The sequence below is a fragment of the Pseudophryne corroboree genome, chromosome 12 (genome assembly GCF_028390025.1).
Source record: "Pseudophryne corroboree isolate aPseCor3 chromosome 12, aPseCor3.hap2, whole genome shotgun sequence".
NCBI classification, from domain to species: domain Eukaryota; kingdom Metazoa; phylum Chordata; class Amphibia; order Anura; family Myobatrachidae; genus Pseudophryne; species Pseudophryne corroboree.
This window is the reverse complement of record NC_086455.1, coordinates 3398419-3423827: the sequence shown is the minus strand read 5'-3', so window position 1 is coordinate 3423827 and position 25409 is coordinate 3398419. Positions and strand designations below refer to the sequence as shown.

General features: G+C 52.7%; 2 protein-coding genes across 4 annotated transcripts in view; one reads left to right on the top strand and one right to left on the bottom strand.

Annotated features, from left to right (window-relative positions):
- The window catches only part of SNX27 (sorting nexin 27), a 29458-nt gene extending 18080 nt beyond the window's left edge, over positions 1–11378 (bottom strand). The window contains exons 1-12 of one of the 3 annotated variants that reach the window (XM_063946692.1): positions 11009–11378; positions 8500–8731; positions 8100–8292; positions 7406–7470; positions 7220–7324; positions 7065–7143; positions 6501–6664; positions 6279–6368; positions 5035–5184; positions 4828–4956; positions 4257–4316; positions 4108–4156 (exon numbers count right to left, since the gene is read on the bottom strand). In XM_063946692.1, the coding sequence (XP_063802762.1) occupies positions 4108–4156; positions 4257–4316; positions 4828–4956; positions 5035–5184; positions 6279–6368; positions 6501–6664; positions 7065–7143; positions 7220–7324; positions 7406–7470; positions 8100–8292; positions 8500–8731; positions 11009–11328 (1636 nt within the window). In that variant the 5' untranslated portion in view covers positions 11329–11378. Of the gene's footprint in view, positions 1–4093; positions 4157–4256; positions 4317–4827; positions 4957–5034; positions 5185–6278; positions 6369–6500; positions 6665–7064; positions 7144–7219; positions 7325–7405; positions 7471–8099; positions 8293–8499; positions 8732–11008 lie in introns of all 3 variants that reach the window. The other 2 variants (XM_063946691.1, XM_063946693.1) reach the window with 2 other exon arrangements.
- Positions 11379–11531: 153 nt separating this feature from the next.
- LOC134980773 (sporozoite surface protein 2-like) overlaps positions 11532–25409 on the top strand; it is a 34045-nt gene continuing 20167 nt past the window's right edge. Inside the window, exons 1-2 of the mRNA XM_063947729.1 lie at positions 11532–11597; positions 12043–13882. Coding sequence (XP_063803799.1) covers positions 11532–11597; positions 12043–13023 — 1047 coding nt within the window. The 3' untranslated portion in view covers positions 13024–13882. The remainder of the gene's footprint in view (positions 11598–12042; positions 13883–25409) is intronic.

Sequence of the window (25409 nt, the reverse complement as noted above, 5' to 3'; positions counted from 1 at the left end):
ACCCCTGAGATACTATTTGCAGGATCCAGGGATCCACCTGTGAGCGAACCCACTGATCGCTGAAATTTTTGAGGCGACCCCCCACCGTACCTGGCTCCGCCTGTGGAGCCCCACCGTCATGCGGCGGACTTGGAAGAAGAAGCGGGGGAGGACTTTTGCTCCTGGGAACCTGCTGTTTGTTGCAGCCTTTTTCCCCTACCTCTGCCTCTGGACAGAAAAGACCCGCCTTTTCCACGCCTGTTTTTCTGGGTCCGAAAGGACTGAACCTGATAAAACGGCGCCTTCTTAGGCTGTGAGGGGACATGGGGTAAAAATGCTGACTTCCCAGACGTTGCTGTGGAAACTAGGTCCGAGAGACCATCCCCAAATAATTCCTCACCCTTATATGGTAACACTTCCATGTGCTTTTTTGAATCTGCATCTCCTGTCCACTGGCGAGTCCATAAGCCTCTCCTAGCAGAAATGGACAATGCACTTACTTTAGATGCCAGTCGGCAGATTTCCCTCTGTGCATCTCTCATATATAAGACCGAGTCTTTTATATGGTCTATGGTTAACAGGATCGTGTCTCTGTCTAATGTGTCAATATTTTCTGACAGTTTATCTGACCACGCAGCGGCAGCACTGCACATCCAAGCTGACGCAATAGCTGGCCTAAGTATAATGCCTGTGTGTGTATATACAGACTTCAGGATCGCCTCCTGCTTTCTATCAGCAGGTTCCTTGAGGGCGGCCGTATCCGGAGACGGTAGTGCCACCTTTTTAGACAAACGTGTGAGCGCTTTATCCACTGTAGGGGGTGTTTCCCAACGTGACCTATCCTCTGGCGGGAAAGGGAACGCCATTAGTACCTTCTTAGGAATTACCAATTTTTTATCAGGGAAAGCCCACGCTTCTTCACACACTTCATTTAATTCATCTGATGGGGGAAAAACTACGGGTAGTTTTTTCTCTCCAAACATAATACCCTTTTTAGTGGTACCTGTAGTTATATCAGAAATGTTTAACACCTCTTTCATTGCCTCAATCATACAGTGAATGGCCTTAGTGGGCATCAGGTTTGACTCATCGTCGTCGACACTGGTGTCAGTATCAGTGTCGACATCTGGGTCTGCTTGAGGTAGCGGGCGTTTTAGAGCCCCTGACGACCCATGCGACGCCTGGGCAGGCACGAGCTGAGAAGTCGGCTGTCCCACATTTGACATGTCGTCGATTTTCTTATATAAGGAGTCTATACGTGCACTCATTACTTTCCATAAGCCCATCCACTCAGGTGTCTGCCCCGCAGGGGGTGACATCCCTTCTAAAGGCATCTGCTCCGCCTCCACATCATTATCCTCATCAAACATGTCGACACAGCCGTACCGACACACCGCACACACACAAGGAATGCTCCGAATGAGGACAGGACCCACAAAAGCCCTTTGGGGGGACAGAGTGAGAGTATGCCAGCACACACCAGAGCGCTATATAATGCAGGGACTAACTGAGTTATGTCCCCTATAGCTGCTTTTTATATTATATATGTATTGCGCCCAAATTTAGTGCCCCCCCTCTCTGTTTTTACCCTGTTCTGTAGTGTAGACTGCAGGGGAGAGCCAGGGAGCTTCCTTCCAGCGGATCTGTGAAGGAGAAATGGCGCCAGTGTGTCTGAGGGAGATAGCTCCGCCCCTTTTCCGCGGCCTATTCTCCCGCTTTTTTCTGGATTCTGGCAGGGGTATTTACCACATATATAGCCTCTGGGGGCTCTATATTGTGGTATTTTTGCCAGCCAAGGTGTTTTTATTGCTGCTCAGGGCGCCCCCCCCCCCCAAGCGCCCTGCACCCTTAGTGACCGGAGTGTGAAGTGTGCATGAGGAGCAATGGCGCACAGCTGCAGTGCTGTGCGCTACCTTGGTGAAGACTGATGTCTTCTGCCGCCGTTTTTCCGGACCTCTTCTTGCTTCTGGCTCTGTAAGGGGGACGGCGGCGCGGCTCCGGGACCGAACACCAAGGACTGGGCCTGCGGTCGATCCCTCTGGAGCTAATGGTGTCCAGTAGCCTAAGAAGCCCAATCCGGCTGCAAGCAGGCGAGTTCGCTTCTTCTCCCCTTAGTCCCTCGCTGCAGTGAGCCTGTTGCCAGCAGGTCTCACTGAAAATAAAAAACCTAAAACTATACTTTCTTTCTAAGGGCTCAGGAGAGCCCCTAGTGTGCATCCAACCTCGGCCGGGCACGAAATCTGAGGCTTGGAGGAGGGTCATAGTGGGAGGAGCCAGTGCACACCAGGTAGTCATAAATCTTTCTAGAGTGCCCAGCCTCCTTCGGAGCCCGCTATTCCCCCATGGTCCTTACGGAGTTCCCAGCATCCACTAGGACGTTAGAGAAAAGTAGCTGCTGATTGATTGTAACTTTATTCATTATCCCTTGTTAAATCTTAATACATTTGGGCCTGTCATGTACACAGGGAAGTATGCTTCCGCGTACAGCTATTACTTACAGTGGGAAGGAAGGGAAGGAGCCACGGGAACAATGAGGAGGAAGGGAAGGAGCCCCAACCGGAAGAGATGAGCACAGTAAGGATGACAGGAAGGAATGACAGGCACATTGAGGAGAAAGGGAAGGAGCCCCAGCAGGAAGTGATGGGCACAGAGGATTTAGGGAAGGAGACCCGTCCAGAAGAGACTGGCACAGTAAGGTGGATGGGAAGGAGCCCCAGCCAAAATCGACGGGAAGGAATAACAAGTACAGCGAGGAGTAAAGGAAGGAGCCCCGGCAGGAAGTGACGGGCACAGCGAGGAGTAAAGGAAGTAGCCCAGGCAAGAAGTCACGGGCACAGCGAGGAGGAAGGGAAGGAGCCCCGGCAGGAAGTGACAGGCACAGCGAGGAGGAAGGGAAGGAGCCCCGGCAGGAAGTGACGGGCACAGCGAGAAGGAAGGGAAGGAACCCCAGCAGGGAGTGACGGGCAGAGTGAGGAGGAAGGAAAGGGTCCCCAGCAGGGAGCGACTGGCACAGTGAGGAAGGGAAAGAGTCCCAGCAGGGAGCGACGGGCACAGTGAGGAAGGGAAAGGGTCCCCAACAGGGCACGACGGGCACAGTGAGGAAGGGAAAGGGTCCCCAGCAGGGAGTGACGGGCAGAGTGAGGAGGAAGGAAAGGGTCCCCAGCAGAGAGCGACTGGCACAGTGAGGAAGGGAAAGAGTACCAGCAGGGAGCGACGGGCACAGTGAGGAAGGGAAAGGGTCCCCAGCAGGGCACGACGGGCACAGTGAGGAAGGGAAAGGGTCCCCAGCAGGGAGCGATGGGCACAGTGAGGAAGGGAAAGGGTCCCCAGCAGGGAGCGACGGGCACAGTGAGGAAGGGAAAGGGTCCCCAGCTGGGAGTGACTGGCACAGTGAGGAAGGAAAGGGTCCCCAGCAGGGAGCGACGGGCACAGTGAGGAAGGAAAGGGTCCCCAGCAGGGAGTGACGGGCAGAGTGAGGAGGAAGGAAAGGGTCCCCAGCAGAGAGTGACTGGCACAGTGAGGAAGGGAAAGAGTACCAGCAGGGAGCGACGGGCACAGTGAGGAAGGGAAAGGGTCCCCAGCAGGGCACGACGGGCACAGTGAGGAAGGGAAAAGGTCCCCAGCAGGGAGCGATGGGCACAGTGAGGAAGGGAAAGGGTCCCCAGCAGGGAGCGACGGGCACAGTGAGGAAGGGAAAGGGTCCCCAGCAGGGAGCGACGGGCACAGTGAGGAAGGGAAAGGGTCCCCAGCTGGGAGTGACTGGCACAGTGAGGAAGGAAAGGGTCCCCAGCAGGGAGCGACGGGCACAGTGAGGAAGGAAAGGGTCCCCAGCAGGGAGTGACGGGCACAGTGAGGAAGGAAAGGGTCCCCAGCAGGGAGTGACGGGCACAGTGAGGAAGGGAAAGAGCCCCAGCAGGGAGTGACGGGCACAGTGAGGAAGGGGAGGAGCCTAAGCAGGTAGTGACGAACGAAGGAATCCCGGCAGGGATTGACGGACACAGTGAAGAGGAAAGGAAGGAGTCCGGCAGGGAGTAACTGGCACAGTAAGGGGCAGAGCACAGCTGGATTAAGTGCCTGGTCGGTGTGAAGCAGTGCCCAGCTGGGGAAGCGTTACCTTGCTGCACGTACTGTCATTAGTGCAGTTCTTGTTGTCTTTATCTGTGGCCTCCTCTTCCACCTGGAAAGACAGAAGGAGATTGGGGAGAGCCATTTATCAGGTCAGGTTGCCTGGGTGGGTCTGGGGGCTTGGCTTGGGGCTCAGATTATAGCATAGTTACCTCTTTTCTCCACTTCAGCTCACAGAACACCCTCTCGAAGCATTCGTGCATATAATTAAACTGCAAGAGAGGAGGCAGAACGTCAGACCACGCACAACAGATACCAGCTTCCCTCCTGGATTACAAGAAGCAATCTTCTTACTTTTAACCCTTTCAGTACAGTGAATGATTGCTGAGAGCCAGAACAATGTACCTGTCAGTAATCTGCTGGGTGGGCTACAGAGACAGCCCACAATTTCCAAGCACGGTTCCAGTACCATAGAGGTGAACACAACCCTGCAGCAGTAAACACCCTCACGTGCTTTGCACCGTACAGAGGACCCTTATTGGCCTGTCTGCACTCTCCTGCAATCTTTTTACCCACACTATTTTTTCTTCCTGTCTTCCATCCAAGCCATTCATAGCATCTGGCAGAGATGTGCACATTTGTCAGCCAGTATATGAACAGTGGCTCTCTGGCTGGTGTAGAACTACAAGTCCCAGCATGCACGGTCAGAGACCAATGCTTGTGCTGTGGACATAGACCTATCCCCCAGCTTTAAGACCACCACGCACAGCTCCCCATACTAACGTAAGGAGTGAAGATCTTCACCCATCGAGGCTTTTTCTCGCCCCGGGCATATTCAAAACAGAAAGCCATCCCCTCCTCGTCCGTGTCCCACCTTTGCATCTCATCCCACTCAAAGGCGATCACTTGATTCTGTAAAGAGAAAGAAAGGTGGTCAGAACAGGACTCTCTGCGTGCGCCACCTAGTCTCAGTCCTGGTGCCCAGCTCACCTCCAGCTGCCCCTCCTCCGTGCACGCCAGCAATTTGAAATGCTTGATGCTTATAGCAGTAATTACGTGGCCCTTCCTACGGGAATCGCAGGAACAGTGCGGGAACATGATCTCATTGTATCCCTCGCAGCTCCGTAACATGTTCAGATACTACAGGAAGAAAGGCAAGACATATAGAGCAGGAGGCAGAGACACCCAAGCCAGAGAGCGCGCGCGAGAGAGAGCAGGGAGAGGCCGACATCCAAACCACGAGAGGGTGAGAGAGAATGGGAAGAGGGCCAACAGCCAGCTGAAACGAGAGCGAGTATGGAGAGAGAGAGAGAGAGAGAGAGAGAGAGAGAGAGAGAGAGAGAGAGAGAGAGAGAGAGAGAGAGAGAGAGAGAGAGAGAGAGAGAGAGAGAGAGGAAGGAGAGAGAGAGAGAGAGAGAGAGAGGAAGAAGAGAGAGAGAGAGAGAGAGAGAGAGAGAGAGAGAGAGAGAGAAGAAGAAGAGAGAGAGGAGAGTGAACAGGACGCAGAGAGAGCGCTAGGAGATAACCGACAGCAGAGAGGACAGACAACCAAGCCACAGTGAGAGTGAGCCAGAAGAGGGCAGACAACAAAGCCACAGTGAGAGAGCAAGCTAAGGAGAGAGACAACCAAGCCACAGCAAGAGCAAGCTAGGAGAGAGAGCGAGAGAGAGAGCCAAACCATACCGAGAGAGCGAGCCAGGCCACAGTGAGAGAGCTGGGGGGGGGGGGAGGAGAGAGAGAGAGAGAGAGAACACACAGCCAAGCCACAGTGAGAGCGAGCAAGGAGAGGGGACAGACAACCAAGCCACAGCGAGAGAGCAAGTTAGGAGAGAAAGAGAGAGGGGACAGACAACCAAGCCACAGCGAGAGAGAGAGAGCCAGAAGAGGACAGACAGCCAAGCCACAGTGAGAGAGCAAGCTAGGGGGGGGGGGGAGAGAGAGAGAGAGAGAGAGAGAGAGAGAGAGAAGAGAGAGGAGAGAGAGAGAGAGAGAGAGAGAGAGAGAGAGAGAGAGAGAGAGAGAGAGAGAGAGAGAGAGAGAGAGAGGGAGAGAGAGAGAGGGAGAGAGAGAGAGAGGGAGAGGACAGACAACCGAGCCACAGTGAGAGAGAGAGCCGGGAGAGGACAGCCAAGCCTCAGTGGAAGAGAGCGGGGAGGCAACTGAACCAAGCCACAGAGAAGGAAGAGGAGGTGAAGACTGAAGTGTGGAAATAATGGACATGTAGAAGTTCTCACCATCAGCATCTTCCGCTGCTCACAGAGTTTCTGTAACTGGTAGGTTTTGTCATCTGCTTTTATATAACCCCTCTTCACATCATCCACTGCCTGGAATCACAGTATATACAGGCTATTATCTCTCCCATCACTGACTGCTATTATTAGTACAACACACAGTGAATACATTTTCCTTCATGCTGAACAGGCCCACCCTGTCCCACAAACCATCTGCCCACTTACTTGATGGAAGAAGTAAGAGACGGCCAAGTCATTGTCCTTCAGCAGAGACTCCTCAGACGTGGTGAAGAGCCACTTGCGGACAGTGAGACAGGTCCCGGGCACAGCCGAGGTGTAGTTCTGTACATACAGCTTGTGGGGGAACTCGTTGGGCGCCAACTTCCTGACTGAGATCAAAGAGGAAAAGCAGGTCACCAACAGCTAGACCTGAGCGCACAGTGGTCTACGCTCAGTGTGGAGGCATCCAATCATAAGCACTAACACTTAGGAGGCTACAACCAGGCTCCAGTCCATGACAATCATGGTGCCCCCACCATGGGATAAGGATTACCAGCAGGAGACCCTTGTACAGGGAACAAAGCTACCAGGAAAATGTAAGTCATGCATGTGATCGCAGGGTAGGGATCACCTCATATAGGCCCCACTAGTGATCAAGCGCAAGTGCCGGTGGAATAGGCCAGTAGCCGCCTCCTAATTACCACATAAACCCTACAAAATGGACTGCTACCGTGTTATATACGTGACATCATGTATGGCCCAGTGACATCATCAGCAGCCGGTACGTACCAAAGGAATGATTAACGACCTCAAACAAGGCAAAGTAATTGGCTGTGATTCCATCCATCCCAATCTTGGCAGCGAGTGCCTGCGGGGAGAAATCACAGTGATGGGAACAGCGCAGCTGGACAGAAGATCCCCATTGCTAGGACAGCGCCCAGTACCTGGTACACCTGGTCTGTAGTGCTGTTCTTCTTCACCCGAACAGTGGCAGTCGTCTTGTCTGGGAGCGCTACGCGAAGTTCCACATCAGACACCCCATTGTAATTCTGCGGAGAGCAGGGGTTGTCACATACGTGTTGCTGTGTCACACCCCAAGCACCTGCGAGGTGGGAGGTTTATAGCCTTACCTCGTCTGACTCAGACAGGAACTCCTGCATGATGTCGCTCTCTCCAATGACTCGTATGGAGCAGACTGCACAGAAACGGGAAGAGATCGGGACACCATCAGCCCCTGCTCCAGCTGTCTCATGGCACGTAGATCACACCAGTTATACAGCCACCGCATACATGGGAGCACTAGATCACTGCGGGGGACCTCTATGAAGGGTGGCTGATCATTGAAGTGCCATAGTTACTCTCAGGCCACCAGGATTGTGACCCTTACACACATATTCTACGGTGTCCCAATTTACGTTCACTACCCCAGAAAAGCTCAATCCTAGCAATGCCCTCTACCCACCAACCATTCACTCCTTTCTTTGGCACTTTAGCCAGAGACCACTTACAGCTACGTGGAGGCATCCACCAATCAGACCTTCTCTGCCTTCATCCACCCAATCAGCAGCACCATCTTCCAGGTACCCCAGCAACCCATGCCACCGATTACTTGCACCTTTTTTTTTTTCCCCAGGTATTTCTACATCATGGCCCACCAACCACTCATGCATGTCTCCAGATGCTCCTCCACCAAGAAACACCAACCACTCATACCAGCCTCCCGCTTCTCCATCTTGGTCCACCAATCACCCACACCTGCCTTCAGATAATACTCTACCTTGATCCACAGCCATTCACACCATCAACAGTTACTCAGCAACACACCTTTCTCCAGGTACTCCTCCAAGCCCCTCCGCCGAGCATCCAGCTGCTGTTCAGATAAGGAAAACGGCCACTTCCCTGGAAGTCGGGGAAAAGTGAAGTTGGCAAATTCCCGTTTCAGGTTCTGGTTCAGGATGGCAAACTCTCGGTATCGCTTGGAGCAAAGCTGCCGGCCGGCCATGTAGACATTGTAAACCTGTGAGAATCAATAAGAAAGTAGATCATGGGGTGGACAAAATGATCTTGGGTTTGGGTCTAAAAGTCAAATGGACCTAGAGAGGAGCCGGAGAAGACATGCAGCCATTGACCTCCACGGAAAGAGTCTGGCACTCATATAAACATTTCCCACATATATGCCACCAGCCCTGCCCTCTGTGTGCACACGTCACATACTACGTCTCACCACAAACTTCTCCGTGTTCTGCTCCACGTGTTTATAAGTGGGGATGGAGATGGGAACCGCCTGCTTCTCTGTATAGTCGTAGAAGGACTGCCCCGAGGAGTCGTCACTGGGGTCCAGGTTCTCAGCCTCGTGTGGTGGCACAGACAGGACAGTGAGGACCAGCTCTTTCTCTCCTGCCCGAATTAGGTCTACTACCTGCTTGTGAGTCGCCCCTTCCACGTTCACTCCATTCCTGTATGAGATACATGGGTCAGAATGTGTTCATGTAGATGTATAGTGGAGTCAGGAGAGGGGTGGCCTCTGGGCTGGGGGTGGTTAGGATGGCTTTATGGACCCCAGCGGTATCAGGAGACACAGAAAGAGGACAGTCAGGGTGGAGTGTCTAATGCCGGTCACATCGTTAGTGTCCATCATTCAGACAGTTCTCACGACTAGGTTACAGTCAGGCTCCAGCACACAGTATAAGCTCCCTGCATGTATGAGGTCAAAACCTTGCCCATCACGGGACCTGAGAACAACCGCTACGCAATAATCAGGTAACCTCGGGACATCTAGGCCTGAGCTGGAATAAAGACAGATTGTTGTAGTAAAAGCAGCACGTTTCCTTCCTCCCTCCGAGAGGTCACCCAGCCCACAAGGGTGTCTTACAAAACATCTAGCAGCACAACCCCAACCCCCCCCATACAGTCCCTGTGTTACTCAATACCAGACATGAATAGAGAGTCATTTGGATTCGCTACAGCACATTAGAGAACTGTGTAGACACGAGAGGGGGGAGCAGAAGACAACAGGAACTACACCCAGAATCCGAATAGCTGTGTGGACACCGTCCGGAGGGCTGACATCCTGCGATATTTATAGACCACACCAGCAAATCAGAACAGCCATTAATAGCAATACTACTACTACGCTACTAATCATCCATACAACCTGTTAGCAGAAACCAGGGCAATGCAGCTAGAAGCCTGCTGGGGTACTATAAGTCCCAGCACAGGATGAGGACAATCAGTACAGGGTGACAGGCTGGAGCAGGGAGTGAGAAATATAGAGATCTGTATATGGGGTCAGTCAGTTATTATAAGGCGGGGGCTGTGGGGTCCCTGCTGACGGGACTGGGGATTTGAGTACACCCACTGACACCCCAGGGTGCAATGTACAGCGATACCTATCCCTGGGCATAACCTGCACTAGCCACTCCTACAGGACGCAACATAGTTCTGTCACTGACACCCCATCAGGCAGAGGGACACCCCAAGACACCCCGTCATACTGAGAGACCCAGTGTCAGGTCACAGACACTCCAGGACACCCCGTCAGGCAGATACACCCTGTGTTGGGTCAGGACAGCCTGTCAGGCAGAGGGATACCCCAGAACACACTGTCAGGCAGAGAGATCCAGTGTCAGGTCACAGACAACCCATGTAGGTGCACAGACACCCCATCAGGCAGAAGGACACCCTGTCAGGCAGAGAGATCCAGTGTCAGGTCACAGACAACCCATGAAGGTGCACAGACACCCCATCAGGCAGAAGGACACCCCGTGTCGGGTCACAGACACCCCAGGTCACCCCATCAGGCAGAGTGTGACCCCAGGACACCTGGTCAGGCAGAGTGTGACCCAGTGTCAGGTTACTGACACCCCAGAACACCCCATGTAGGGTCACAGACATCCCAGGGCACACTGTCAGGCAAAGGAAACCCAGTGTCAGGTCACTGACACCCCATCAGGAGACAACAACACAGGAGACCACATCAGATAAAGTGACACCCCAGGACACCCTGTGTCGGGTCACTCACACCCCATCAAGCAAAGGAACACCCTGTCAGGCAAAGGGACACTCCATGTTGGGTCACAAACACCCCATTTCGAGTCAATAACACTCTAGAACCCCCCGTTATGCAGACGAACATCACATGTCAGGTCAGGACAGCCTGTCAGGAAGAGGGACACCCTAAAAACACCATCTGTCGGGTCACAGACACCCCAGAACACCCTGTCAGGCAGAGGACATCCCGTGTCGGGTCACTGACACCCCAGGACACCATGTCAGACAGAGTACACCCCGTGCCGGGTCTCTGACACCCTGTCAGGCAGAAGACACCCCCTGTTGGGTCACTAACACCCAGGTAGAGGAACACCCCTTGTCGTGTCACAGACACCGCAGGACACCATGTCAGACAGAGTACACCCCGTATCGGGTCACTGATACCCCAGGACACCCCGTGAGGCAGAAGACACCCCTTGTTGGGTCACTAACACCCCAGGTAACCTTCCCAGGTAGTGGGACACCCCGTGTTGGGTCACAGACAACCCAGGACACCCCGTCAGGCAGAGGACATCCCGTGTCGGGTCACTGACACCCTGTCAGGCATAAGACACCCTGTGTTGGGTCACTGACACCCCAGGTAACCTTCCCAGGTAGTGGGGCACCCAGGGTCGGGTCTCTGACACCCCAGGACACCCCGTATCGGGTCACAGACACTCTGACGCCCGGATGCGGGTACTCACACCTCCAGGATGCGGTCCCCCTTGCGGATCCCGGCGCGGTCGGCGGCTCCCCCGGGCAGCACGGCGCTGACATGCTGAAGAGGGGCGTACAGCTCGCCGTTGATGCTCCGCAGCTGGCCGCCCTCGCTCACCTGACCCCGCACGTTAAAGCCGTAGCCGGACTCGGACTTCACTATCCGGACCACCCGCGGGCCCCCGACCTGGGTGAATGTCGGACCCCCGCCCCCGTTCCGCTGGCTGGAGTGAATCCCGTCCTCGTCAGCCATCTTTCCACAGACCGGGAGGAACGAGGTGGGGGGGAAGTCACGGGACCGGCGCATCACCCGCGGGGCAGGCCGGGAGATGTAGTGCGGAAACTGTCAGTTGGGGGGGCGGGACTCACGGAGCTCGGCCAATCACAGCTGAGCCACGTGACGCTAACACCAAGCAGAGCGGTGGGACAGCGGGCCAATCACTGCTTTGCCAGGGAAGGCAGCAGCCAATCAGAGGGGAGGAGAAGGCGTGGCCAGGACTGAGGGCGGTAATGCGAGTTGCAACCGCGTCAGCGTCATGTGACCGAGCTGTGAGCGAAAGAGGCGGGAAAGTCAGAGTAGGAGAAGGAGCCGTGAAGGCTAATCCCCTTACCCCCTGACCACCTTGCCCCAGACGCACCAACTCCCCCTGCCCCAGACACACCACCCCAGACACACCAACTAGCCTGCCCCAGACACACCAACTTCCCCTGCCACAGACACCCACCCCGGACAGACACCAACTCCCCCTGCCTCAGACACCCCAACTACGCCTGCCCCAGACACATCAACTGCCTCAGACACCCCAACTACGCCTGCCCCAGACACATCAACTGCCCCAGACACCCCAACTCCCCCTGCCTCAGACACCCCAACTCCCCCCGCCTAAGACACCCCAACTCCCCCCGCCTCAGACACCCCAAGTCCCCCTGCCCCAGACAACCCACCCCAGACACACCAACTCCACCTACCCCAGAAACACCAACTCACCCTGCCCCAGACACCCCAACTACCCCTGCCCAGGACACCCACCCCGGACACACCAACTCCCCCTGCCTCAGACACCTTAACTACGCCTGCCCCAGACACACCAACTCCCCCTGCCTCAGACACCCCAACTACGCCTGCCCCAGACACACCAACTCCCCCTGCCCCAGACACACCAACTCCCCCTGCCCCAGACAACCACCCTGGACACACCAACTGCCCCAGACACACCAACTCTGCCTGCCCCAGACACACCAACTCCCCCTGCCCCAGACACACCAACTCCCCCTGCCCCAGACACCCACCCCAGAAACACCAACTGCTCCAGACACACCAACTCCCACTGCCCCAGACACCCACCCCAGAAACACCAACTGCTCCAGACACACCAACTCCCACTGCCCCAGACACCCACCCCAGAAACACCAACTGCCCCAGACACACCAACTCCCACTGCCCCAGACACCCACCCCAGAAACACCAACTGCCCCAGACACACCAACTCCCACTGCCCCAGACACCCACCCCAGAAACACCAACTGCCCCAGACACACCAACTCCCACTGCCCCAGACACCCACCCCAGAAACACCAACTGCCCCAGACACCCCAACTCCGCCTGCCCCAGACACACCAACTCCGCCTGCCCCAGACACCAACTTCCCCTGCCCCAGACACACCAACTCCCCCTGCCCCAGACACCCACCCCGGACACACCAACTTCCCCTGCCTCAGACACCCCAACTACGCCTGCCCCAGAAACACCAACTCCCCCCACCCCAGACAGACCAACTCCCCCCGCCCCAGACACCCAAACTCCCCCTGCCTCAGACACCCCAACTCCTCCTGCCTCAGACACCCCAACTCCTCCTGCCCCAGACACACCAACTTCCCCTGCCCCAGACACACCAACTCCCCCCGCCCCAGACACCCAAACTTCCCCTGCCCCAGACACCCAAACTCCCCCCGCCCCAGACACCCAAACTCCCCCTGCCCCAGATATACCAACATCCCCTGACCCAGACAATCCACCCCAGACACACCAAATCCCCCTGCCTCAGAAACACCAACTCCCCCTGCCCCAGACACCCACCCCGGACACACCAACTCCCCCTGCCTCAGACACACCAACTCCCCCTGCCCCAGACACCCACCCCACACACCAACTCCCCCTGACCCAGACACACCAACTTTCCCTGCCCCAGACACCCACCCCGGTCACCCCAACTCCCCTGCCTCAGACACCCCAACTCCCCCTGCCCCAGACAACCCAACTCCCCCTGCCCCAGACACACCAACTTCCCCTGTCCCAGACACACCAACTTCCCCTGTCCCAGACACCCAAACTCCCCCTGCCCCAGACACACCACCCCAACTCCCCCCAGACACCACGACACTCTCTATTCATTACTCCTCACAGCCCTGGCTCCTCTCAGACTGCCTATGGTGGAGGGGCAGGTGTAGCTCCCTGGGTGAGAGACCACTGGCACCCCTGCCACCCCTACCACTATCCTATCTCTATCCCTGCAACAAAAAACAGCTTCTGTATAAACTATAAGTTCTCTCTACGGGACTGTGACTTACCGTTCCTCTCTTCATGATGGGCTGACTGATGAGTGATCTGCCCGCTGCTCTGAGATGTGATAAAATGTATATGTACATAGCGCCATCATACTCTAGCGCTGTGCAGTTGGTGCCAACTAGCAATAACACAAGACTGGGTAATACCAGATTTACAGTGCCCTACTGTGCATGTTGGCGTATACAGTACATCTTCCCATAAACAGCAGCAGAGGAACTGCCTTTACTGTGGGTTGTTCAGATTAATGATCCAGGCACACACTGATGAACGGCAATGGAGAAACGTGCCTTGCCAGGTATGTCGTTGTGCTACATAGTGTCTGCAGACTACACGCAGGCTCAACTCATGTTTGTACGCAGATGCAAGAGCGATTCTCTAGGCTACGGAGCTGCTAACGTTAGCAAGTGACGCTGCCGCCCAGAAAAGAGACGCCCACTGGAGCCATTGCAAAATCTTTATCAATTGCGTACACATTCGCAGCCTGTATGCAAAAATGAGCAACATGGAGGCCAAGGGTAGGGCTATGGCTGTGCAGACTGGACACAGCAGTAGGCAAGAAGGCGCCATGTTTTTGCATTTACGAGCTTGCTGCTGACGGCAGATACACGGCCCCAAAATGTCCATGATGCGCCTGCGTCTTTCCAACCACTCCCCGTTGCTGCCTCCAAACGGTCCCTTCCTGAGAATCACGTCTCCATGAAATAGTGCGAGCGGCATGGCGCATGAGCATTTTGATCGCAGCACACGCGCAGTCTGACAATATTCGCTCCGTTACGTGATAATTACCCATTGCGTACACACACGTATTGGGCCCATCGTTTTTAACTGGATAGATGAGCTTTCAGAGAAGATAACCGTTCCGATGTCTTTGGCTGCCTTTATATGGGGCCTGACTCACTGTTGGATGGTGCCGAGCGACTATTTGCGCAGGCACCAGAGCCACACATGCACGTTTGATTAGCGACCGTGAACGCACAGAAGATATATTCGGAACGTGAATTGGTTTGGGGGAGGTAACCTAAAATCAGCCGCTGCTAATTAGCTGACAGCTGGAGAGCCCTGGGCGTGTCAGGAGAGCTGCGACGCTGGAGACTCGGGAAGCCGATGGTGAAGTCGTGCATCCGATGCTTCCGCTTTTGTATGTAAATGGCGGCTGTGGGTGTTCCTAACGCAAGATGGCTTCTGGGTCATTAGCATGGTTCCACAGTTGCACGGCGAGCGGAGCTGCTATTGCATTTGCGTCCAACATTAAAGCAGGCCCATAGTTAAAAGGATTTCAATTGTCAATGGAGTTTGGCTCTGATTGTGTTTATATCTCCTTGGTTTGTCTATTCTACAGAAAGGGCTATTGCAATATTAGTTATGTTCTGGGCAGACTGCCTGCATTGGCATTGGTTGTTAGCGCCACAGTTTTTATTAATCAGCTCTCCGTTATATGGAGATTACATTGTAGCATTTCATTAACAGCAGCGCACATGGGGCTACACAAGGAGAGGGGAACCAGCGGAACCCATGGGGATCATTGATACACATGGGTAGGGGGGTCAGCGGCACACATGGGGAAGTGGATTCAGAGGCACAGCTTTGTAGGGAAGGGATAAGGGCAGAGGCACACATGGGAAGGTTCTGTGTGACACTCAGCAAAGGTACATACGGTATCTCCGAGGAGCAGAGTCCCATCGGTAAGATCCATTGCAGCCCTCAGAACTGGAAGTCTCTTCCTTAGAGAATTATATGGCTGCAGCAGAAACAAAAGGGGGCCATACTGTGAGTTGCCCGAGGCTTAATAATGTGGGAATTACTGGTCTGCCCGCGGGGTGAATCTGCCCGTATTTCTCTTACGTCCTAGGGGATACTTGGAATCCATTTAGTACCATGGGGTATAGACGGGTCCACTAGGAGCCATAGGCACTTTACGAGTTTTCTGTATTTATTTTCTCTGTTGTTTTCAGGCAGGACTGGTTGGCACCAGCCTGCCTGCTTCGTGGGACTTAGGGGGAGAATGGACCAACCTCTCTCAGGGTTAATGGTCCCGTTCCTCGCTGACAGGACACAAGCTCCTGAGGGAACTATTCGTAAGCCCCACCACGGCGACTGTACATTCCCGCAGCACGCCGCCATTCCTAACAGCCAGAAGAAGAGTTGTGAGTACTAAGCCGGCGTCTCGGTTAGCGGGTCGCCGGCTGTTATGGCGGCATGAGGGTACAGAGACGCATGGTTTCTGAACGGGACGGACTGCGTCTCCCGCTGTGTAAGGACACAGACTGGCAACAAAGCTATAAAAGGAGTCTGTCTCCATTTTATGCACTCAGACACAAACAGCCAGTATAAAAAAAGAACGGGAAGACCGCATGCCATTGAAGGGGCGTGGCTTCACTATGAGGTGATCCAGCAGCTCATCAGCGCCATTTTCCCTCTGCAGCTGACACAGACGCTGACTGACAGGGATGCGCAGCTCCTCCGGAGAGACTCCAGATTACCTCCGCGGTACCAGCGGTCATAGCAGGGGGGTAGCGGTTATTAGTGTACTATGTCCCTAAACTAGGTACTGCGACCAGGCTAAGCTTGGCATTAGCGGTAAGGGCGCAGTGTGCTGGCTCCATACTCTCTGTGTCTCCCTAGAGGGCTCTTTGTGGGGTAATTGTGCATTTAACCTTTTCCTGTGTGTGTGTGAGATTGCTGTCACTGTTAACAGTATGTCAGACAAAGAGTGTGTTTCATGTAAGGCACAGTGTTCCTCTTCTCCAGGGGGTTCACTAGTGTGTACTCAGTGTAGTATCCCTTCCCAGGCTAGCGAGGCAGAACCAGCATGGCTGGACTCCATTAGGGGAATGATTTCCAACATTTCTACTAAATTGTCCCTCAATGAGAAAGAGATGCAATACTTAAGGCAATCTTTGAGTTTATGAAAAGAGAATCAGTACCCAAACCAGCGTCTCAGTCCCCTGCCATTTGTCCGCAGAAACGTACTGTGGCCCAGTTCTTGCAATCTGACTCTGATGATGATAGGTCAGACATGGAGGAGGGTGAGGTGGATTTGGAGGGGGGGGGGGGGGGGGGATGCTACTCTGTCACAGGGAATAGAGGCTATCAGATAAGTTCTGCATATCCCTGATAAGGTGACCGAGGAGAGTGAGGAATCTTACTTTAATATAAAAAATAAATCCTCAGCCACTTCTCCTGTGTCAAAGGAACTAAATATCCTGGTTGAAGAACCGTGGGTTAATCTTGATAAGAAGTTTCAAATCCCTAAACGGTTGTTATCATGTTTTCCTCCTTACGATAGGAAAAAATGGGAAAATCCACCGATAGTGGATTCATCAGTATCCAGGCTGTCATGAAAAATTGTATTGCCTGTCCCGGGTGCAGCCTCCCTGAAAGACGTAAAATTGAGACCACACTCAAATCCTTTTATACAGCTGCTGAGGTGGCCCAGAGACCCACTATAGCATGTGGGTGGATTACAAGAACCATTGCCAAGTGGTCGGGTAAACTAATTGAGGGTTTAGATACCTTGCCTCAAGAGGAGATTATTTTACTCCTGCAACATATACAAATTTTATGGTGGATGCCATAAAAGAAATAGGCTTGCTTGATGCACGCACCACTGCTATGGCAGTATCAGCACGCAGGGGCTTATTTCTACGTCAGTGAACTGCTGACGCGGACTCCAGGAAAGGCGTGGAAGGCCTACCTTCACAGGAGAGGCCTTATTTGTAGATGAACTAGGCAAATGGATCTCCAAAGCTGCCGCGGGTAAATCCACATTTCTCTATCGTCCTAAGTGGATGCTGGGGTTCCTGAAAGGACCATGGGGGATAGCGGCTCCGCAGGAGACAGGGCACAAAAAAGTAAAGCTTTACTAGGTCAGGTGGTGTGCACTGGCTCCTCCCCCTATGACCCTCCTCCAGACTCCAGTTAGATTTTGTGCCCGAACGAGAAGGGTGCAATCTAGGTGGCTCTCCTAAAGAGCTGCTTAGAGAAAGTTTAGTTTAGGTTTTTTTCTTTACAGTGAGTCCTGCTGGCAACAGGATCACTGCAACGTGGGACTTAGGGGGAAAGTAGTAAACTCACCTGCATGCAGAGTGGATTTGCTGCTTGGCTACTGGACACCATTAGCTCCAGAGGGATCGAACACAGGCCCAGCCGTGGAGTCCGGTCCCGGAGCCGCGCCGCCGACCCCCTTGCAGATGCTGAAGCGTGAAGAGGTCCGGAAACCGGCGGCTGAAGACTCCTCAGTCTTCATAAGGTAGCGCACAGCACTGCAGCTGTGCGCCATTTTCCTCTCAGCACACTTCACTGGGCAGTCACTGAGGGTGCAGAGCGCTGGGGGGGGGCGCTCTGAGAGGCAAATATAAACCTTATACAAGGCTAAAAATACCTCACATATAGCCCATAGGGGCTATATGGAGATATTTAACCCCTGCCTGACTGGAAAAATAGCGGGAGAAGAACCCGCCGAAAAAGGGGCGGGGCCTATCTCCTCAGCACACGGCGCCATTTTCTGTCACAGCTCCGCTGGTCAGAACGGCTCCCAGGTCTCTCCCCTGCACTGCACTACAGAAACAGGGTAAAACAGAGAGGGGGGGCACATTAATGGCTATATATATATATATTAAAGCAGCTATAAGGGAGCACTTAATATAAGGATATCCCTTGTATATATAGCGCTTTGTGGTGTGTGCTGGCAGACTCTCCCTCTGTCTCCCCAAAAGGGCTAGTGGGTCCTGTCTTCATTAGAGCATTCCCTGTGAGTTTGCGGTGTGTGTCGGTACGTGGTGTCGACATGTATGAGGACGATATTGGTGTGGAGGCGGAGCAATTGCCAAATATGCAGATGTCACCCCCCAGGGGGTCGACACCAGAATGGATGCCTTTATTTGTGGAATTACGTGATGGTTTATCTTCCCTTAAACAGTCAGTTGAGGACAATCAATTAATGCCTGTCCAGGCGCCTCAAACACCGTCAGGGGCTGTAAAACGCCCTTTGCCTCAGTCGGTCGACACAGACCCAGACACGGGCACTGATTCCAGTGACGACGGTAGAAATTCAAACGTATTTTCCAGTAGGGCCACACGTTATATGATTTTGGCAATGAAGGAGACGTTACATTTAGCTGATACTACAGATACCGTAAAACAGCGTATTATGTATGGTGTGAAAAAACTACAAACAGTTTTTCCTGAATCAGAAGAATTAAATGACGTGTGTGATGAAGCGTGGGTTGCTCCTGATAAAAAGTTGATAATTTCAAAAAAGTTATTGGCATTATACCCTTTCCCGCCAGAGGTTAGGGCGCGCTGGGAAACACCCCCTAAGGTGGACAAGGCGCTCACACGCTTATCCAAACAAGTGGCGTTACCCTCTCCTGAGACGGCCGCACTTAAGGATCCATCAGATAGAAAGATGGAAGTTATTCAAAAGAATATATACACACATGCAGGTGTTATACTACGACCAGCTATAGCAACTGCCTGGATGTGCAGTGCTGGAGTAGTTTGGTCAGAATCCCTGATTGAAAATATTGATACCCTAGATAGGGACAATGTTTTACTGTCGTTAGAACAAATAAAGGATGCATTTATCTATATGCGTGATGCACAGAGGGATATTTGCACACTGGCATCTCGGGTGAGTGCTATGTCCATTTCAGCCAGAAGAGCCTTATGGACACGACAGTGGACAGGCGATGCGGATTCAAAACGTCACATGGAGGTTTTGCCGTATAAAGGGGAGGAGTTATTTGGAGTTGGTCTATCAGACTTGGTGGCCACGGCTACTGCCGGGAAATCCACTTTTTTACCTCAAGTCACTCCCCAACAGAGAAAGGCACCGACCTTTCAACCGCAGCCTTTTCGCTCCTACAAAAATAAGAGAGCAAAGGGCTTGTCGTACCTGCCACGAGGCAGAGGAAGAGGGAAGAGACACCAACAGGCAGCTCCTTCCCAGGAACAGAAGCCCTCCCCGGCTCCTGCAAAAACCTCAGCATGACGCTGGGGCCTCTCAAGCGGACTCGGGGACAGTGGGGGGCCGTCTCAAAAATTACAGCGCGCAGTGGGCTCACTCGCAGGTAGACCCCTGGATCCTGCAGATAATATCTCAGGGGTACAGGTTGGAATTAGAGACGGATCCTCCTCATCGTTTCCTGAAGTCTGCCTTACCAACCGTCTCTTCCGAAAGGGAGAGGGTGTTGGAAGCCATTCACAAGCTGTACGCTCAGCAGGTGATAGTCAAAGTACCCCTATTACAACAAGGAAAGGGGTATTATTCCACTCTATTTGTGGTACCGAAGCCGGATGGCTCGGTAAGGCCTATTCTAAATCTGAAGTCCTTGAACCTCTACATAAAAAAGTTCAAGTTCAAGATGGAGTCACTCAGAGCAGTGATAGCGAACCTGGAAGAAGGGGACTTTATGGTATCCTTGGACATCAAGGATGCGTATCTACACGTTCCGATTTACCCCGCACACCAGGGGTACCTCAGGTTCATTGTTCAAAACTGTCACTATCAGTTTCAGACGCTGCCGTTCGGATTGTCCACGGCGCCTCGGGTCTTTACCAAGGTAATGGCCGAGATGATGATTCTTCTTCGAAGAAAAGGCGTATTGGTTATCCCATACTTGGACGATCTCCTAATAAGGGCAAGGTCCAGAGAACAGCTGGAGACAGCTTTAGCACTATCTCAAGAGGTGCTAAGACAACACGGGTGGATTCTGAATATTCCAAAATCCCATTTAATCCCGACAACTCGTCTGCTGTTCCTAGGAATGATTCTGGACACGGTTCAGAAAAAGGTTTTCCTTCCAGAGGAAAAAGCCAAGGAGTTATCCGATCTGGTCAGGAACCTCCTAAAACCAGGAAAAGTGTCAGTACATCAATGCACAAGAGTCCTGGGAAAAATGGTGGCTTCTTACGAAGCAATTCCATTCGGCAGATTCCATGCAAGAATATTCCAAAGGGATCTGTTGGACAAATGGTCAGGGTCGCATCTGCAGATGCACCTGCGAATAACCCTGTCACCAAAGACAAGGGTGTCACTTCTGTGGTGGTTGCAGAAGGCTCACCTATTAGAAGGCCGCAGATTCGGCATTCAGGATTGGATCCTGGTGACCACGGACGCCAGCCTGAGAGGCTGGGGAGCAGTCACACAAGGAAGAAACTTCCAGGGAGTATGGACGAGTCTGGAAAAGTCTCTTCACATAAACATTCTGGAACTAAGAGCAATCTACAATGCTCTAAGCCAGGCGGAACTTCTCCTGCAAGGAAAGCCGGTGTTGATTCAGTCGGACAACATCACGGCGGTCGCCCATGTAAACAGGCAGGGCGGCACAAGAAGCAGGAGTGCAATGGCAGAAGCTGCCAAGATTCTTCGCTGGGCGGAGAATCACGTGATAGCACTGTCAGCAGTGTTCATCCCGGGCGTGGACAACTGGGAAGCAGACTTCCTCAGCAGACACGATCTTCATCCGGGAGAGTGGGGTCTACATCCAGAAGTCTTCAACATGTTAATAGACCGTTGGGAAAGACCAATTGTAGACATGATGGCGTCTCGCCTCAACAAGAAACTGGACAAATATTGCGCCAGGTCAAGAGATCCACAGGCAATAGCTGTGGACGCACTGGTAACTCCTTGGGTGTACCAGTCAGTGTATGTGTTTCCTCCTCTGCCGCTCATACCAAAGGTATTGAAGATCATACGGCAAAGAAGAGTAAGAACAATACTAGTGGTTCCGGATTGGCCGAGAAGGACTTGGTATCCGGAACTTCAAGAGATGCTCACGGACGAACCGTGGCCTCTACCTCTGAGAAGGGACCTGCTACAGCAGGGTCCCTGTCTTTTTCAAGACTTACCGCGGCTGCGTTTGACGGCATGGCGGTTGAACGCCAGATCCTAAAAGGGAAAGGCATTCCAGAAGAAGTCATTCCTACCTTGATTAAGGCACGGAAGGAAGTCACCGTGAAACATTATCACCGCATTTGGCGAAAATATGTAGCGTGGTGCGAGGATCGGAGGGTTCCGACGGAGGAATTCCAACTGGGTCGTTTCCTACATTTCCTGCAATCAGGATTATCTATGGGTCTCAAATTGGGATCCATTAAGGTTCAAATTTCGGCCCTGTCAATATTCTTCCAAAAAGAATTGGCCTCTGTCCCTGAGGTCCAGACTTTTGTCAAGGGAGTACTGCATATACAGCCTCCTGTGGTGCCTCCGGTGGCACCGTGGGATCTAAATGTAGTTTTAGATTTCCTCAAATCCCATTGGTTTGAACCATTGAAAAAGGTGGATTTGAAATATCTCACATTGAAAGTGACTATGTTACTAGCCCTGGCCTCTGCCAGGAGAGTATCTGAATTGGCGGCTTTATCTTATAAAAGTCCTTATCTAATCTTCCATTCGGATAGGGCAGAACTGCGGACTCGTCCGCATTTTCTCCCTAAAGTGGTATCAGCATTTCATCTGAACCAACCTATTGTGGTGCCTGCGGCCACTAGCGACTTGGAGGACTCCAAGTTGTTGGACGTTGTCAGAGCCTTAAAAATATACATTGCAAGGACGGCTGGAGTCAGAAAATCTGACTCGCTGTTTATATTGTATGCACCCAACAAGTTGGGCGCACCTGCTTCTAAGCAGTCGATTGCTCGTTGGATTTGTAACACAATTCAACTTGCACATTCTGTGGCAGGCCTGCCACAGCCTAAAACTGTAAAAGCCCACTCCACAAGGAAGGTGGGCTCATCTTGGGCGGCTGCCCGAGGGGTCTCGGCATTACAACTCTGCCGAGCAGCTACGTGGTCGGGGGAGAACACGTTTGTAAAATTTTACAAATTTGATACCCTGGCAAAGGAGGACCTGGAGTTCTCTCATTCGGTGCTGCAGAGTCATCCGCACTCTCCCGCCCGTTTGGGAGCTTTGGTATAATCCCCATGGTCCTTTCAGGAACCCCAGCATCCACTTAGGACGATAGAGAAAATAAGAATTTACTTACCGATAATTCTATTTCTCGGAGTCCGTAGTGGATGCTGGGCGCCCATCCCAAGTGCGGATTATCTGCAATACTTGTACATAGTTATTGTTAACTAATTCGGGTTATTGTTAAGGAGCCATCTTTAAGAGGCCCTTTCTGTTGTCATACTGTTAACTGGGTTTAGATCACAAGTTGTACGGTGTGATTGGTGTGGCTGGTATGAGTCTTACCCGGGATTCAAAATGCCTCCCTTATTGTGTATGCTCGTCCGGGCACAGTACCTAACTGGAGTCTGGAGGAGGGTCATAGGGGGAGGAGCCAGTGCACACCACCTGACCTAGTAAAGCTTTACTTTTTTGTGCCCTGTCTCCTGCGGAGCCGCTATCCCCCATGGTCCTTTCAGGAACCCCAGCATCCACTACGGACTCCGAGAAATAGAATTATCGGTAAGTAAATTCTTATTATCTTCCTTCTGCAGCTCCCCCACTCAGGTCCCAATTTACAGTCCTTTCGGACGGCCAAGTTTAGGGGCAAACCCAGAGGTTTTTCTACAGCCACTAGAGGCGCTAGAGGTAAACCACGCAAACTGGCAACTGCCTGTTCACTGGAACAGGGCTGAAGCTCTGCTTCCTCAAAACCTTCAGCATGATGGTGGTCCGCGATGCCTGGAAGACTGGCAGGCGGAAGCCCGACTAAAATTCTTCAGTCACATCTGGACAAGTTCGTGCCAGGATCCCTGAGTCATGGATCTTATTTCCCAGGGCTACAGACTGGAGTTCCAGGAGCTCCCACCTCACAAATTCTTCAAATCAGGCTTTCCAGTTTCACAATAGGCAAGTATAACTTTACAAGACCCCATTCAAAAATTGGTACAGACTTGGGTCATTGTTCCAGTTCCACCTCTTCTGCAAAACAAGGGGTATCATTCCAACTTGTTTATAGTACCGAAACCGGACTGTTCGGTAAGACCGATTCTGAGCCTCAAGTCGTTGAACCCGTACTTACGAGTGTTCAAATTCAAGATGGAGTCTCTGAGAGCGGTGATCTCAGGTCTGGAGGAGGGGGAATTCCTAGTGTCTCTGGATATCAAGGATGCGTACCTTCACATTCCGATCTGGCCGCCTCATCTGCTTATCTACGGTTTGCACTGCAGGACTGTCACTACCAGTTCCAGGCTCTGCCATTTGGTCTCTCCATGGCACCGAGAGTCTTCACCAAAGTGATGGCAGAGATGATGTTTCTACTCTGCAAACTGGGAGTGAACATAATTCCGTACCTGGATGATCTTCTGATAAAGGCACCGGGATCCGGTCTGAAGATCGACACTGTCTAGGTCGACAGTCACTAGGTTGACAGGGTTGGAAGGTCGACAGGGTTTCTAGGTCATGTGCTAGGTAGACAGGTCAAAAGGTCGACATGAGTTTTTCAAATTTTTCTTTTTTTTTAACTTTTTCATACTTAACGATCCACGTGGACTACGATTGGAACAGTTATCTGTGCCGAGCGAAGTGAGGCACCTTGCCCGAAGCATGGCGAGCCATGCGAGGGGACACGGTGCACTAATTGGGGTTCCCATTTACTCTACGAAGAAAATGACACCCCCCAAAAAAAAACTCATGTCAACCTTTTGACCTGTCGACCTAGTGACTGTCGACCTATAGTGGTCGACCTATACACTGTCGATCTAATGATCCACACCCAAAGGCACCGTCCAGGGAGCGGTTGTTGGACAGCATTGGCCTCTCAACCAGACTACTCCTGCATCACAGGTGGATTCTGAACTTACCAAAATCTCACCTGAAACCGACACAGAGGCTACCTTTCCTGGGAATGATACTGGATACAGAGTCTCAGAGAGTGCTCCTTACCTTGGAAAAGGCTATGGTAATCCAGTTGATGGTTCGGGCTGTCCTGAAGCCAACCTGGATCTCAGTGCATCTTTGCATTCACCTTCTGGGGAAAATGGTGGCCTCTTGCGAGGTGCTTCAGTACGGAAGGTTTCATGCACGGCCCTTCCAGCTAGATCTATTGGACATATGGTCCGGATCGCATCTTCACATGCTCCAGAGGGATCCGTCTGTCGCCAAGAGCCAGGATCTCCCTTCTGTGGTGGCTACATACTTCTCACCTCGTCGAGGGTCGTTCTGCTAACCACAGACACAAGCCTCAGAAGTTGGGAAGCAGTCACCCAGTTGGTGCAGTTTGAAGGAAAATGGTCAAGTCAGGAAGTCGTCCTTCCAATAAACATCCTGGAACTCAGGGCTATCTACAACGCCCTTCAGCAGGCCTTATCTCTACTTCGGAATCAAGCCATTCAAGTCCAGTCGGACAATGTGACGGCAATAACGTACCTAAACCGACAGGGCGGAACGAGGAGCAGAGCGGCAATGTCAAAGGTGTCAAGAATTTTCCTCTGGGCGGAAAAACACGCTGTGGCGTTGTCGGCGGTCTTCATTCCAGGAGTAGACAACTGGGAAGCAGACTTCCTCAGCAGACACGACCAGCACCCGAGGGAGTGGAGCCTTTACCCGGAGGTGTTCCAGTGGTTGACACGTCGGTGGGGATATCCACAGATCGACATGATGGCCTCTTGACTCAACAAGAAGCCCAAGCGGTTTTGTTCCAGGTCGAGAGACCCACAAGCAGTGGCGGTAGACGCTTTGACAACTCTGTGGGTCTACCAGCTGGTGTACGTGTTTCCTCCACTTCCTCTGATCCCAAGAATTCTAAAAGGAATAAAAAGGGAAAAGGTTCAAGCAATCCTCATTGATCCGGACTGGCCTTGAATGGCCTGGTACGCGATCTTCTCGAGATGCTGCTCGAAGATCCGTGGCCTCTACCTCTTCGCGAGGATCT